Below are 15,170 nucleotides of genomic sequence, written 5' to 3'. Positions count from 1 at the left end.
TTTTTTTTCCTTAAAGCAATTGCTTAATATCACTTGGGCAACCGACGAGTTGGGCGGGAACCACAGTTTATTATCTCACATAGTCCGCCTCTCTGGGCGAGTTTCGGGATACTCCAGAGTAAAGTGAAAGCTTACTGGCCGTTGGCGTGTCAGTTTGTGGTTGCTAGCATCTTCGTGTTCCTTGAAAGTTGGCGGTCGAGAAAGTAGAGAAATGTCTTCAGCACAGACAGTAGGTGGCTCGAATAATGGTCTTTGGTTCTACTTTATAAATGTAAACTCCTTCCGGATTTATGTGTGCAGTTAACACAACTTTGCTGCAGCGTTAGACCCTCAACTGCCGCCTTTTTTCAGTCAGTTTAATCTGACGAATCATTTCTAATGCTCTAATTTGGTACGTACAATGGCAACAGCGGTGAGTCGTCGTTTAGTCTTAATTTTTTCGCCCAGACATGAAAATTAAATTAGGAAGTGTGAAAGGGGCGTGTCACTTTCACGCCTAAGTCATGATGAGACATGGGACCACAGGCTGCTTGTAGGGACACATACAATTACTGCCAGAAGTTTACATCCACTCATCGCGGGCATGAACGTCATAATTTTGGGCTTTTATTGATTTCTTTGAACTGTTCTTTTTTTTTTTCCAGGGTGGTGACTTTAAAACCAAGAACTAGGTGCACAAGCTTGAAAATAATTTAGATTTTCTACGGGCTCAAGTATAAATATACATTCACTGTATTTTGATACTGAAGAATCTTCAGCGTCTGTTAAATTGATAAACCAAGGCCTATTAACTTTACACTGGTTATCAAGATCAACTACAAATGCTAGTTTCTCAGCATAAAAATGGACAGCGATCCAATGATTGACCAGAAGAAGAACTGCAGATTTACACAAGTTAAGAAGGCCTCTTGAACTCATTTCTAAACAACAAATTTTGCTGCAAGCAGTACTGGTTCAAAGTAGATGGAATAGTAAAGGAGGAGGGCTACCTTTACCTCAAAATCAACAGTTAGATGGTTTAAACTTGGACACAGTTGCATGATCTTAAGCAGACACCAAAGACTGTTTGGAATGGATAAAGCAGGCTAACATTAATCTTATCGAATAGCCTCCCCAAAGCCCCAACTTCAACCCTATTGAAAATTTGTGGACTATGCTTAAAACCATGTCCATGCCAGGAAACCGACTGTTTCAAATGAATTCTACCAATTTTGTCAAAACGCATGGTCAAATACCCAGCCAGAATTATAACACAAACTTATTGAGTAATCAAAAGTGTCTGGTTGAGGTGCAACACACCAAGAGACATTTAACCAAATATTGGTGGGGGTGTATGTATATATTTGACCTTGTGTGGATTAGAGAAAATCCCAAATAAATTCCAACTTTGTTCACCCAATCCTTGTTTTTTAAAGTCAGTAAAGATGTATGTTGTACAATGATTACATCCTGAAAGCAGAACAGTTCAAATACGTAGCAAAAAGCTCAAAATTACATTCATGTCCATGATGAGTGGATATAAACTTCTCACCAGAACTGCAGTTGGCTGGTACCGGATTAGTTGTAATAAATCAGAGGAATGTGTGTCTTCGCTTTCTAAGATTCATGTATTTAAACCATCATATGTTTTCAGATAAACACCTGGTGTATAATTATATATATAAACTAAAAAGACAGTTTATTGTTAAGTTACTGGTTATGTCTTGTTACGGTCATGTCATTACTAAAAGATTGAATATAGAAAATAACTAATGAGAAGCCAAAACTTGGTTCTGTCGCCCAATTGTTGATGTCGTGTTTATTCAGGTTTTTCTTATGTTTGTCCAGTTTCCAGACCAACACAAGCGAGTGTCTGCAAAGTCCAACCCTGGATTTCTGGAGCGTTTAAGTGAAACTACAGGAGGAGCAGTTGTTGGTGTGGGACTGTTTTTCCTCTCGATTTATGTTCTCTTCACCAATGAGGTAGGAAACATTTCCTTCTAAGTAGCTCAGATCATCATGGTCACGATGATTTAACAGTAGACTAAAGACAGCACTTTGTACCTGTGATGGTTTCTTCGTGCAGGGACGGACTCTGCAAACAGCAAAGTCCCTGGATGAAGGTCTCTCCCAGGTTGTATCACTGGGGCCGTATATCAGCTTCGACACACAAAACAACGGCCGTTTAGTTCACCTGTCTGCGAAGCTGCATACTGCAGAGGTGAGCTCGCCTGTATTTTGAACAGTGGTCTGCCCTAGCGTGTATGTATCGGTGTCCCTGATTTGTATATTTTTTATTATGTTTTAGCTTTTTTTTTAAATTTTTTTATTGAGTTCAGTTTCTGTTAGTTTACAGAGCAGTTCAAAGGTTCTGTATTAGTTTCAGTCTTTTAATTATTAAGATATGGAGGATATTTGTCTGGAGCCTTTAACCTGACTGTCACAGATTTGCATGACAAAATTTCAGGTGGAGATGCACTTCAAAACTTGTGCCTTCTGTATAGTTTTAGCGTCCCCTACCCCTAAAATTATGGTTTCTGCAGGCCTCCGAAACTGTGCTCAGATATCGAACATCCAGATATTTTAAGAACTTCCATCATTCTGCATTTGCTTGAGCTACAACACTCAAGCAAATGCAGTGTGTGTAGCACACTGCATTTGATAAGAAGTGTTTTTTAATCTTTTCATGTAATGAATTAAAATCAGTGTGGGAATTACACAAACACAACTCTTTGTTGACTCACGGAGTCATCCAGAGTGTAGCTCAACATGTGTATTCATGCCCCATCAGGCACTCTGTGATAACAGAATTTTACCAAACTGACAAGTACACTAAAAATAAAGGACAACTCTGGAAGATGTTTTATTTTTATTTTAGTTGGCTTTAGTTTTTTTCCAAGTCTAGTTTTCATTGTCATTTCAGTTAACTATTTGTTCCCTACAGCTCAATTTACATATTTGTTTAAATATGTGATAGAAACCTAATAACCTTTGTATGTACATTTGGTAAAAGAACATCCATCCATTGATCCATTGCAGAGAACTGAGCAATGTTGGGGGAATCGGGTCGGAACATACTCCTTTCAGTTTAGGTGAGGAATCAGCTCGGGCGGACGACCGCTTGCTTGCTCTGAACTCTGTGACCGATTATGTATGTTTTTCTCGCATGGATGCAATTGGACATCACGCAGACTTTGTTCCATGGGGCTGGCAGGTTAAAGAGTTTCTGCTCTGGCTGTTTGCCTTCTCACGTGCATCTCTGTTGGGTGATGTCTAAAAAGTTCAGGGCTGCCTTAGTTTGTTTAGATAAACAGGCGGTGGTGCCTGTTATCTGGCTGTGTTTACCCTCATATCTTTGCAGAGGAGGACAAAAGAAGGTAATGTTGAGAGAGACTCAGACAGTGAGAAAGAGTGTTGTATTTATCTATGTTAAATTAATACACAACCTCAGGAGTTGTACAACATGTAAATATTTTTGCTAGTATTTGATTCTATTTTTAATTTATTTTTTGTGGACTTAAATGTGCCACCAGTTGGCTTCCTTGTTTTGATTCTGCTAATGTTTTATTGTTTAATCTGTATACTGAAGCTTCATATAGTTTCACTTGAATTCTTTTGTTTGTGTTTATAGTAATGCATTATTGTACTCATTACATTGTCAGACTTTGACATTGTCGTGTTTAATAATCCAGCATTAAGAATTTTGCATGCACCAATCAGCTGATCATAATTATTAGTAGAGGTGGAAGTGTTGTTGTTTTCAGGTAAGTGTTTTCATCTGGTTTGTTGCTGTTAAATTTTGATGTGTCTGTGCAGCCCCTGTATGACCCCAACTACAAAGTGGTGGTGCATGCAGTGAAGCTGAAGCGGCAGGTGGAGATGTATCAGTGGGTGGAGTACCATGAGAGCAGGTAAGGCTTGTCAGCACTCAGGGTGGGACTGGGTGTGGACATGTTGGCTAGAATGCAGCTGACTGTACGTTTTAATTCAGGGATTACCAGGAGAACGGTGAAACCAAAACAGAAACTACATACACCTACAGTGAGTTTCTTTTTTGCAGTCTGTAATCTTTGGTAACAGCACAGCCTGTGCATAGAGGTTATATTTTATAACTCCTTTTTTGTAGACACTGAGTGGAAGCCAGAGTTGGTGAACAGTCGTAATTTTGATAAGGAGATTGGTCACCAGAACCCGAGGTACTAAACATATTTAATATGGTCTTCTTGTGTTTGTGTGTGCATCCAGTCCATGCTCACTTCAGTCTTTGTGTTTCAGTGCCATGGCTGTTGAGAGTGTGATGGTGGTGTCTCCTGAAGTCCGAACTGGGCCATTCATTCTGTCTAAAGGTTTGTCTAAGCAAACACACAGCCACTACACATATGCTGTGTTTCATGTGTTTGGATTTTAGTACTCAGTTAATTTCCTGGTTATCATCAGGCCTGGTGGAGCAGATAAATAACTTCCAGACACTGAGTTTGGGGGATTTTCCTGTCTTTAACTTGGACCCTTTTCTCTCTATTCATGATGACTACTTCTATCACACTCCAAATCCACGCAGGCCAGAGGTGAGCATCTAGTCGTGAGTGCCTCACAAATAATCTCAGTGTTGCACTCTGTTATATGTTATGCGTTCCACACTTGTTGACTTTGAATTTGTTTGAATTCATGAGGTGGGTGACGTGCGGGTGAGGTTCTCCTTCGCTGGACTGAGCAGTGACAACTCACGCCACGGCCCTGCTCAGACGGTACAAGCTACAAATGTCTGATTAACACATTCTCTGCCTACATTTGCACTGGGTCTTGACTGTAGTCTGTTTATAGGAGACTGATGTACCTTCAGGATCTGAAAAGTGAATTCAGTGCCTTAAACCTGCATTCTTTCTGATGGCCACCAGGGGGAGACTCCTGGTTAAAAACAAAGTCTGATTGTGTAGAAGTTTATGGAAAAGTGACCCTACTTTTCATTTCACTGTTACCCAGTAAACATTTTCCTAATAAGTTTATGGTCTCAGTTGCTAGCATCAAATCTTCAGTAGAACATAATAGTCATGAGCATGCAATATTCTCAGTAAACTCTAACCCTTATTCCTGAGGTTGACTTCACTACAGCTATGTCCATCTTTTATGTACTGTCTTTGGTCACAACCTACATGATGTTCTTATGTTGCTATTTATAACATTCAATAATAAAATATTTTATCATTAACTTTCATAAAAATCAATTTAAGTAGTGTTTTAAATGATTATTAATACAAATAGAATTTGGATAGTCAAATATATGATCAAGTATTTCAAACATTTACTGTTTATGAGTAGTTATTAGAATATTTTGGTGGAGGTATGGAAACTTAATATTGTTTTTAAGTTTTATCCATAACAGAATGACGTGGGATATTTTCTTGATTGTTTTTATCTATAATGTACCTGTGTACTACTATAAAACTGCACATGAAATAAAAAATTGTATACTGTAAACATATAGAATGTACTATACTGTTAAATGAGTAAATTTACACGGCACCAAATAATCATGGTAAAACTTTTTCACAGCTGTTTTTTTTTTTTTGAAAGTTTAGTAGATCAACATGAGGACAGTTCTGGTCTCCTTTGGCATGCTGCTTACATTTATGGGATTATTAAAAAAAAGTTGTTTTGTTGAGGAAAAAGATGTATGTTCTTCAGCCAAATGTGCCGTTTATTATATTCCAACCAAAAGCCCCAAACAAACAAATGTTCAGTTTACCATGAAATATGAGCAGGAACAAATATTGTCAAAAGAGTTGCTCATTTATGTATTTATATTAGATTAAAACTAAGTCTCTAACTCTGCTTCACATGCGGTTTTTCAGGTCAGTATTGTTGCCATGCAGAGAGGGGAGCAGCTGCTGCCATTTAAAACCAGATCAGGAGACACTCTGGAGATCCTTTATCTGGAGGAGCTCTCTGCGGAGGTCAGCGTGGGCTTCATTTCCATTTGTTGGTTTAAATTCTCTTTCTGTGTGTCTATCTGGGTAAAGCGTATTTCTGTGTTATCTGTAGGAGGTGTTTGCGAGGGAGCACCAGTTTAACAGCATGAAGACTTGGGGACTCCGGGCTGCAGGCTGGGCCCTCATGTTCCTTGGTATCCAGCTGAGCATGCAAATCATCTACACGCTGGGTAAATTAACTCTGCTGCTGTACAGTTGTGAGTTTCCTTCCTTGCTTCTATTATTCATACTTCCTGTCTGTTGTGTTCCTGCAGTGGACTGGGTTCCTGTCCTTAGAGAGCTCGTGTCCATTGGACTGAAGATCTTCGCCTTGTGCGTCTCCTGCTCGCTGTCTCTTATCGTTATTGGGTTTGGCTGGCTTTATTACCGACCGTTGGTGGCAGTAGCTCTAGGAGCACTGGCTGTTCTTCCGATATTTCTCGCCCGCTCAGGACTTCCCGCCAAGAAGAACGCATGACTATTGAACTGATGATTATAGATTTTCTGATGGTGAGCTGCAGATGTTTTGTGTTGCCAGTTTTTTCCCCCAGTTTGTTACAGCCTGCACAAAGGGTTGTTGTTGATTTAAACAAACATTGAGTGTATGGGTTTGTTTTTTGGTTAAATAAATTTAATCCAGCATGCATCAGTTTCACTGGCAATATATAGATTTTTACTTCACCAAAGTTGTTCCTTCCATTATATGTTTGGGTTTTTTTTTTAGCTTGAATGTTTTTCACCCAGTTAAAAATAAATGCAGTTGAATCCAACAGTCCTGGACAAAACTAAGTGCTCAACACTCTTCAGAACTTTGCATTATTAAGGTTGGATTTAATACACTGATAAGTGAAACTGCAGTAGTTTTAGCTATGTGCATCCAATGAATTGTTTAACTGTATATTTGTTACATACCTCTGTTTTCACTGTTTATAAAGCTCAGTAGGTTTAATAATTATTATTTGTAATCAAAAATTCAGTTCTTACATGTAAAACAGAAAAGACACCAAAGAAGTGGGGTTCTCAATTGTGTTTGCTTTAAATGTTGAGTAAAAGTTTGAAACTACTTTTGGCTCATGTTTCCATTCAGGAAAAAGATCACCTTCAACTATAGATGATTACTGATATGTGCTTAGAACAAAAAGTGAAGGTAGAGGCAGTTTGACCCCCAGAAAGTCTGGGCAGGTTTATTTTTCACATTCACTGTCCTGATCAGTAAACATCTCGGCTGTCAGTTTTTTAACAACTATTAATGGGATTCATTGACATGCTTGTGTGCACTCAGGCTCAGCTCACAGGGGAACGGCCAAAGAGTGGCCCGCATTAATCCAAAATGTTCACCATAAACTGAGGAGCCTAAAGCATAGGCTGGCCTTTGATTTTCCTCACCACTGCATAAAGTTGAATTCTGTTCCTAGGCAGGGCTTTAATTCATTAGTTCAGTTTAATTCAGTGTTCAATCAAGTGATGCAAGTTATCCAGATTCTTACAAAGTAATTTATTACACAAAACACTAAGTTTCCATTTGCATTTTAGCAAAAAGATTTTCCAGTCTCGCATTGTGCATGTGATCATAATGCAGATTTGTTTATGAAGAACACAAACAAATTTTGACTTTGTGTGCACGAGTTTGTCAATAATTAAAAGACTACGGGTCACAGTGAGCAGGTACTTCAACCCTAGTTGGCTGTGGAAACATTCCTCTGATCAGCTCGCAGGGCTTTAGCACTTAACTGCAGTTGGCAGGCTGACACTACGGTTCCCCCGCTGACCTTTTTGATTACATAGAACGTGTGGATAAAGGAGGTTTGATTATTATGGCAAATTTACTTATGTTTAAGTACAAAAAAAGTATTTTCCATAACTTCAAAGTTGAATACTGACAGAACCTGACTAGTTTTGCTTAAGACCAAAAAGAAATAAAGAAATAAAAGAAAAGTAAAAGCATTACATCTTTAGTAAAAACTGGGGAGAACAGTCTTTTGGGTGGGTGTGTTGGGGGTAGGTTTGACCTAATTCTCCTTCTTTCCCCCTCCAGGAAGCAGTCCTCATGCCTCCTTTTACAGTAGGACGCATTTATTACTCTTCTTTCCCCGCCTGGCCTGTAGTGCAGCCCTGGTAGCCATCTCGAATACTTCCCTCACACCATCCTTTGTTTTTGCAGAGCACTCCATGTATCCAAAGGCACCAATCCTGTTAGCCATGTCCCGCCCATCCTCAGGTTTAACGGGTTCCTAAAATAAATATAAAGGTCAAGAAGCAATGTTAGGAAAAAATCTTTCACTGACAAAGTTTGTTTGTTTTCTTGCTCAGGGCGTTAAGTTTTACCTGCTTCATTTTGGCAAGTTCCCTCCGAGTGTGCTCATCATTACGCAGATCCTTTTTGTTTCCCACTAGTATAATGGGAACATTAGGGCAGAAGTGTTTCACTTCAGGGGTCCACTTCTCAGGGATGTTCTCTGAATAAGGAGACAAATATAGCAGCATTCAAAGCAGAGACACACGGCTGTTGATTATTTTCCTAATGGATTACCGTACTGTTGCTCTGTAACCCAGCAGGAAAACACTAATGATCACAGACTCCTATAGGCTAAGAGGATGTCATTTAACATGTTTTGCTGTGCAAACTAGGGCTGCTCAATTAATCGAATTTTAATCACGATTACGATCTGGGCTTTCAACGATCATTAAAAATGACTGAGCCGATTATTAGCCCCTCCCTCATTTATCCGCGACACCTTAAAGGCCGTCTGTGAAAATATTGTCGGGCATAAACCGGTCCGTGGCGCAAAAAAGGGTGGAGACCGCTGATTAAGAGGACCCGAGGGAAGCTCGGAAAGCTAAGCAGAAGTTATTTGGAGAGGAGAGTGATTGCCGTTGGTTGAAAAGAGAGTTTAAAAAAAAAAAAAAAAACTTCAGTGGTGTTGCACACTATTTTATATTATTTTTTTAAAGTTATTGTTAACCCTTTAAAGCCGGTCAGAGCAGCACGCTCCGTTTTGCGTAACTATTGTTAAATCCCTGTAGAATCTGAACCGTGTAAGCTAGCGCAATAATTTGTTTTGCATATGAAACCGGAGGAGTTGTACTTACATCTGATGCCATCAGCTTGTCCTCGGTCACGGTTTCGTTCCACATATAGCTTTGCAAAAATTGCATAAAAAGCGCTTGCAGGAACAAAAACATAATATTCCAGAAACACGCTTTGCCGTTCCTATCAGCTGTTCGTAACACTTCCCACAGTGAAATGATGCACATGCTGTTTTCTTTGCAAATTTGCATCATAGGATTGTTTTTTGTTTTTCCTGCAGTATATAAAAATTGCTGTATCTCCAAAATAAAACTATGAAGACACTCAAAATAAATTTCCTGTGGTGGGAAACTATTTTTTTGCAACTTTATTGTATTTAAAGTTTTGAGGGATAAACCTCTTAAATTTCTCCAAGTAGAAATATATGTAAACAAAACAAAAACGATTTTCAATTTTTTTTGTAGTTTATTGCACTTTTTTGCAATTAATGTAGTTACTATGGACTTAATGCATACATATTATTAAAATATGGGCTATAACAGTTGTATTGATGTATAGCAACTTGAAATGCTCCCACAAATGGCACTACAGCATGTAAAAAAAAATAATAATATAAGCTCTGGTGGACTTGGTTCTATGGTAGGTCTTAAAGGGTTAAATAAATATCGTCAAATAATCGTGATCTCAATTTCAGTGAAAATAATCATGATTATCATTTTTGCCATAATCGAGCAGCCCTAGTGCAAACAATGCAAAAATAAATAAAATGCTGACATTTGGCAGCAAGCAGAAATTAAACGATTATTTGTCTTAACTTAAAATCACTGCTAGTGACTTTTCTTTTAACTTGTAAAAGTTGCAGCTCTGGGCTGTATGCGAGATAAGGTGGTGTGGACTTGAATCAAGAAGAGCAGATACTTTAGATGGAGAAACTTGAGAACAAGGTGTGCTGTAATGGTACAGATCACATGATAAATGTGCGTCCACTGTGATGTACAGAGGAGAGCAAACTGAGACTCATGGTGGGAGACAGTCATAACATGACTCCGTGTCCAACAGATGTTTTCTATGTTTCTGATTCTTAATATTAGATTATTCAAGCTATGACCAAATCTCAAGAATTTCCATCGGGTCTGTTTACAGTGAACTCTTTTTTTCTCATTACCAATGGTATTGCAAGTGCTCAAGCCATTATTTACAATAAATATACACATATATTAAAAAAAAAAAAAAAAAGTGGCTCCATAGTGTTATGGTTTACACCAGGGGTGCCCAATCCCGGTCCTCGAGAGCTACCGTCCTGCAGCTTTTAGATGCATCCCTGGTTTACACATTCATCAGGAAGGGCATCCGGTGAATCTGCCAAATCAAACATGGGGGGCAACCTACTGTGGTGACACCATGTGAATGAGGGAGCAGCTAAAAGCCAGTATCCTCTAGTACACTTCGTCTTATTCCTGGCAAGATTGCTGTGACATTATTGTCAATACTCCTTCTTACCCAGGTACTGGTTCAAAACGCAGGCGCTACTGTTAAATATATATAGTAATAATATAGCGCGTAACTCCTGCCTCTTCTGTATTACCATCTTATTTTTTCTAATACAGTTTTTTAATGGAAACCCTTGTATTTAAACATTTAGGTTTAACAGAGAAGCTGATCAGGTAAAACAAACAAATGGAAAGTAAAAAACATTTTACTCTGAATTTTCAGGCCAATATTTGAATCCTGAATTTGTCTTTTATGTGCTACACAAGGCAAAGACCTTAAATAGAGTAGGGGTAACTAGGTGGTGGAAGTAACTAGAAGGTGTTCAAAAATCACCTTTAACCACCAATGAAAACACAAAGAACTGGCCCACATAAGAGTTTCAGATTTCAAAACAATCTCCAGAGGTTTTAACTCAAGGAGAGCCTTCTCTGCACCCATTCACTCAGTAAAGCAGTGGGCAGCTATCAATCCAGCGCCCAGGCAGCAGTGTGCAGGGATGGTACCTTACTCAGGTAGCCGTTCGGTGGATTTCAACCCCCGACTTTCTGATCATGGGGCGAACACTCTAACTACTGAGCTATCCCCTCCCTTTTTTAATAGTCTTTTTTCCCCCTCCCACAAAGCCTTTGGTGGTTTAGTCATAATAATTTAAAATTAAAAATGAGCTGCAACATTGCTGAGTCTCCTCTGTTTTTACTTACCAAGACTGTCAGGGCTGTCAATGGAGAAACACATGAGAATGACATCAGTGTCTGGATAGGAGAGCGGGCGCAGTCTGTCATAGTCCTCTTGACCTGCTGTATCCCAGAGTGCTAACTCGACCTGCCAAAAGTGTTTAGAAGCTGAAATATCTTCGAGCAGTGCACAGTCGGTAGCAGGTGGGCAGGTCAGACAATTAATTTTGCCAATAAGCAGAACTCAATCTGCTCAATAATTCAAACTCATGCAGGTTAGACTAGATCTAACATGTTGGTCTCCTGTGAAAATTAACTGCCCACCCTGGTCTATAGGTTTAGCATTACATGAGTGCAGCCACTAGAGTCCTCCAGTTACAAAACACCGATTCTGGGAAGAAATAAATACTGCTTACCTGTTTGCTGTCGACTTCAATGTCAGCAACATAGTTCTCAAACACTGTGGGCACGTAGACTTCTGGAAACTGGTCCTTACTGAACACGATGAGCAAACAGGTCTTCCCACAGGCTCCATCTCCCACTATGACCAGCTTTTTCCTGATTGCTGCCATAGCTTCAGGAAAAAATATAGAAGATTGATTAAAACACGTGAACGTCATCTATATCAGAGTGGGTAATTTTATTTTATTACACTGAAGCATTGTCCAACTTTCTAACACTATGCCTGTGATAAACGATGAACTGCCAGCAACCTTCAGCTGTGCTGGCAAAGTCCAAACAAAATAACACCGGGGCTAACTGTGCAGCTTTCTGCGACAATATCACCACCATCACGGCTTTTCATGGTCCCCTGATCAGCCATACTGTACATACTGTCAAGGGCCCATCGCGACATAGTTGGCTTACAAATTAAGAGTCATACAGTGAAGCCCTCTACTGTGATGTTACGTTTCCGCTCCGGTGTTTCTGACCCTCTCCGGCATCAAGCTCGAACAAAAAAATACACATACATATCCCGTCAAACATTTATTCCATCACTACAACACTGGCCGTATTAACATGCAAATGTATGTCAGCGAAATATAACTTGGACCCCCGCAGTGGTGTTTGACCCAGATTTAGTCTAGGAGGATGTTGTGTTTACTGAAGCTAGCTAATCATCGAGCGTTAGCTTAGCCGGATGTGTGTGTCCTGTAAGCTCAATTTGAATGTTTACAATATAACTCAGGGGTGCTACAGTAAATGCGTACAACACGTGTGATATAATGTACTCAGGTCGTGTTTGTTGTTTATTTCAAGCTGCTGAGCCGGAATCATTGCTTCTCCTTTCAGTAACAAACCGGTACCGGTTTAGCCTGCTAGGCTAGATAGCTAGACTTAGCTTAGCATAACGGAAGTCTATATGACTTTATCGGTCCGTTAGCTCACTAGCTAGGCTAGGCGAAATATTGAAGACACAGATTTATAGTCAGAACAATAGTATAATTACCCACAATAAGTGTTAGAAAATATAACAGCTACAGGATTCTTGAAAATATTTCCAACTCACCAAGTTATTAGTTAAAAATCTACTCAAATGAAGCCCAAGTAGTGCTTTGTTAGCTTCCGCCGCTGCTTCTTTACTGTGCGCCGCTATGAAGGATTAACAGGAGGGAAGTGAGGGGGTGGGGACCGCACAACAATGTACTACAGTACAACACCACTCTTCTCAATAATAATAATAATAATAACAATAACAATAACAATAACAATAACAACAACAACAACAACAATAATAATATCACTGTTTTAATCAATACTTGTATACAGCAACATAAAAATAACATATATATTAGCTTTTTTTATATATTAGATTAAACACATATGTTATATATAAGGAGGGACAGAGTACCATATAATTATTGGGTTTTTTTTTTTCGTATTTTACTTTCTGTTATTGAAATTTGCATTTCCTGTATTAAACTTGAATAGAGAGCATCATTATAAAAATTTCAAGCAGGAACTGACACTCACACCTGCAATTATATCTTCAAACTGCAACATCAACATTGTTAATAACATTTTATTACAAAGATCTGCCTGAGTTGTCATTATCATCATCATCGACTCTTTACAATTTTCTTCCAGGTGATACAATTTCTAATATAACTTTGGTCCAATATTTGAAGTTTGGGGAGGATGTGTCTTTTCATGCACTAAGAATTCTTCTTGCAACTGTGATTGCCCTTACTTTTATCACCGCTAAATTGTATTTCGATGCTGTGGGTGGGACTGATCAGCCTACCAATACACATAATTTTGGTAATAAGGGTATTATCAAATTTATCCATATCTGAGCTTCTGAGCTCTATACCTGCTTATATTTCCAAGTAGCATGTGCTAATGTTTGCATGTCTAGATTGCATGTCCAACATAGGTCGTTGGATGTTACACTCATACTATGAAGTTTAGAGGGAGTGAAATAAAAACTGTGTATTAGTTTATATTGCATGGATTTTCCCCTCTACCTCTTTTGTGTATTTATGGATGAGCAATATCAGAAAGGAGTACATCAGTGGGTCAGCTGAGATTGAACATTTTGGAAAAAAGTTAGAGGTAAAGCTGAGATACTCTGGACAGGTGCAAAGGGGGGATAGTGAATATATTGGACTCCATAACATAATGAATATGGAAATGCAAGATAGGAAGAACAGAGAGAATGATCACACACACACACACTGTAAAAATTAAAGGACAGACACGAGAAACACCCTTCAACCTGGTTCTGAGTGTTGATGTTTCATAGTTTGTCCACCAGAGGCAACTTCCTGTTGGAAACACCTGTTTTGAAGTCTGCAAACAACGACAACAAAGTGATCCGAGCAGTGGGGCAAAGAGTAAAGGTGGGATTACACTTTCCATGTCCATGAGCCACTAGGGTCAGCGTGATGTAAATTTCCTCATCAGACTGTGAATACGAGAGTCAGTGTGGTTGTCTGTGTACCTGCCTGTTTTTTGTTTATATTACAGCGCATCAACTATGCATGCACCCAAGGTCATGGACTTTAAGTGGACTTCAGAGAAGTATAATAAATAATGGCTAGTTGGCTGTCGGGTTTCCAGCTGTCTGTGTTCATGTCTGCAATGGAGAATAATCAAGGCCTAAATGAGTAAATAATAACTACATGTAAGTGTTGTGGAAATCTGTTTGTCTGAAATGAAAACAATCCCAGCTGATATTTCCGAATATCGTAATTTTAAAATGATCAAATATCGGTATCCTTATCAGTCTTAATTTTTTTTTTTACCTTTGTTGGATTTAGAGTAAAAATCAATTGCTGGCTTTCAGTTTTGTTTCTAGAGTATTACCTGGATTTAGTCTGCTAACTGATTTTTGATAGGTAACGCTGCAACATTTTTAAATAATCCTAAACTATTTTAGGCGTACGCACCATGAAAGTCAATGCATCGACTAAATGTCCTTTTCAATAGGCCACAGGCACGCCTGACAGCGTGAAACTGAAGCAGGAAAAAGGGTGACGTGCCAAAATGTTTTCTGTGATCACTTCTAATAAATCTGCTTCACAGCTTTGAGATCCATAGATAAAGTTCAGCCCATCAGTGCTTTCATGTCAGTGGATGAAGTCTCATTTTTCCATGACAGCACTGTGTTCATGCTGTTATACACTTTTGTAAAGACTACAAAAAACATGAGCATCTTATAAAGTCTGATTTAAGAGATTATAGAGTACAGTATAGTAGAAGTCTGATCTTTATTCAATGACAGTAATGTTGCATATAGAAATGACAGAAAAATTACTGTAAAATCAAATTATAGCAACTTTATTGTAAATGCAATTACATCATTTACAGAAGGGTTTTTTTTACTGTAAAAAGTTTTTACTGTCACTTTTTACAGTAACTTTACTGACATCCAGCTGCCAGTAAGAATTTGCTGTAGACTGACTTATCTGTATCATGAGTATTAATGGTCTGATCCTTTAAGTTCATTTACTTTAGTCACTACTTAAATAGAATTTTAAATTGTAATGAAGTATTTCTACACTGAGCTGCTGCAACATTTACTTCAAC

General features: G+C 38.7%; 2 protein-coding genes across 3 annotated transcripts; one reads left to right on the top strand and one right to left on the bottom strand.

Moving 5' to 3' along the window:
* The first annotated feature begins 82 nt into the window (after positions 1–82).
* On the top strand, positions 83–7,008 carry tmem43 (transmembrane protein 43). 2 transcript variants are annotated; one of them, XM_026167878.1, is made up of 12 exons: positions 83–229; positions 1,828–1,962; positions 2,066–2,200; positions 3,796–3,890; positions 3,971–4,020; positions 4,106–4,175; positions 4,255–4,325; positions 4,417–4,544; positions 4,650–4,724; positions 5,829–5,930; positions 6,019–6,136; positions 6,221–7,008. In XM_026167878.1, the coding sequence occupies exons 1-12, from the start codon at positions 212–214 to the stop codon at positions 6,421–6,423; spliced, it is 1,200 nt and encodes a 399-aa protein (XP_026023663.1). In that variant the 5' UTR covers positions 83–211; the 3' UTR covers positions 6,424–7,008. The 2 variants fall into 2 exon arrangements, with proteins under 2 accessions (XP_026023663.1, XP_026023664.1); XM_026167879.1 differs by lacking the exon at positions 83–229 and adding an exon at positions 237–412.
* A 90-nt stretch (positions 7,009–7,098) lies between these two features.
* Positions 7,099–12,750, bottom strand: LOC113022452 (rho-related GTP-binding protein RhoA-B). Its single transcript, XM_026167882.1, has 5 exons — positions 12,649–12,750; positions 11,555–11,712; positions 11,166–11,286; positions 8,271–8,401; positions 7,099–8,176 (listed from the first exon to the last, which is right to left on the bottom strand). The coding sequence occupies exons 2-5, from the start codon at positions 11,708–11,710 to the stop codon at positions 8,003–8,005; spliced, it is 582 nt and encodes a 193-aa protein (XP_026023667.1). The 5' UTR covers positions 11,711–11,712; positions 12,649–12,750; the 3' UTR covers positions 7,099–8,002.
* Positions 12,751–15,170: the final 2,420 nt, after the last annotated feature.

The sequence above is a fragment of the Astatotilapia calliptera genome, chromosome 5 (assembly GCF_900246225.1).
Source record: "Astatotilapia calliptera chromosome 5, fAstCal1.2, whole genome shotgun sequence".
Lineage (NCBI taxonomy): Eukaryota > Metazoa > Chordata > Actinopteri > Cichliformes > Cichlidae > Astatotilapia > Astatotilapia calliptera.
This window is presented reverse-complemented; position numbering and strand designations above follow the sequence as displayed.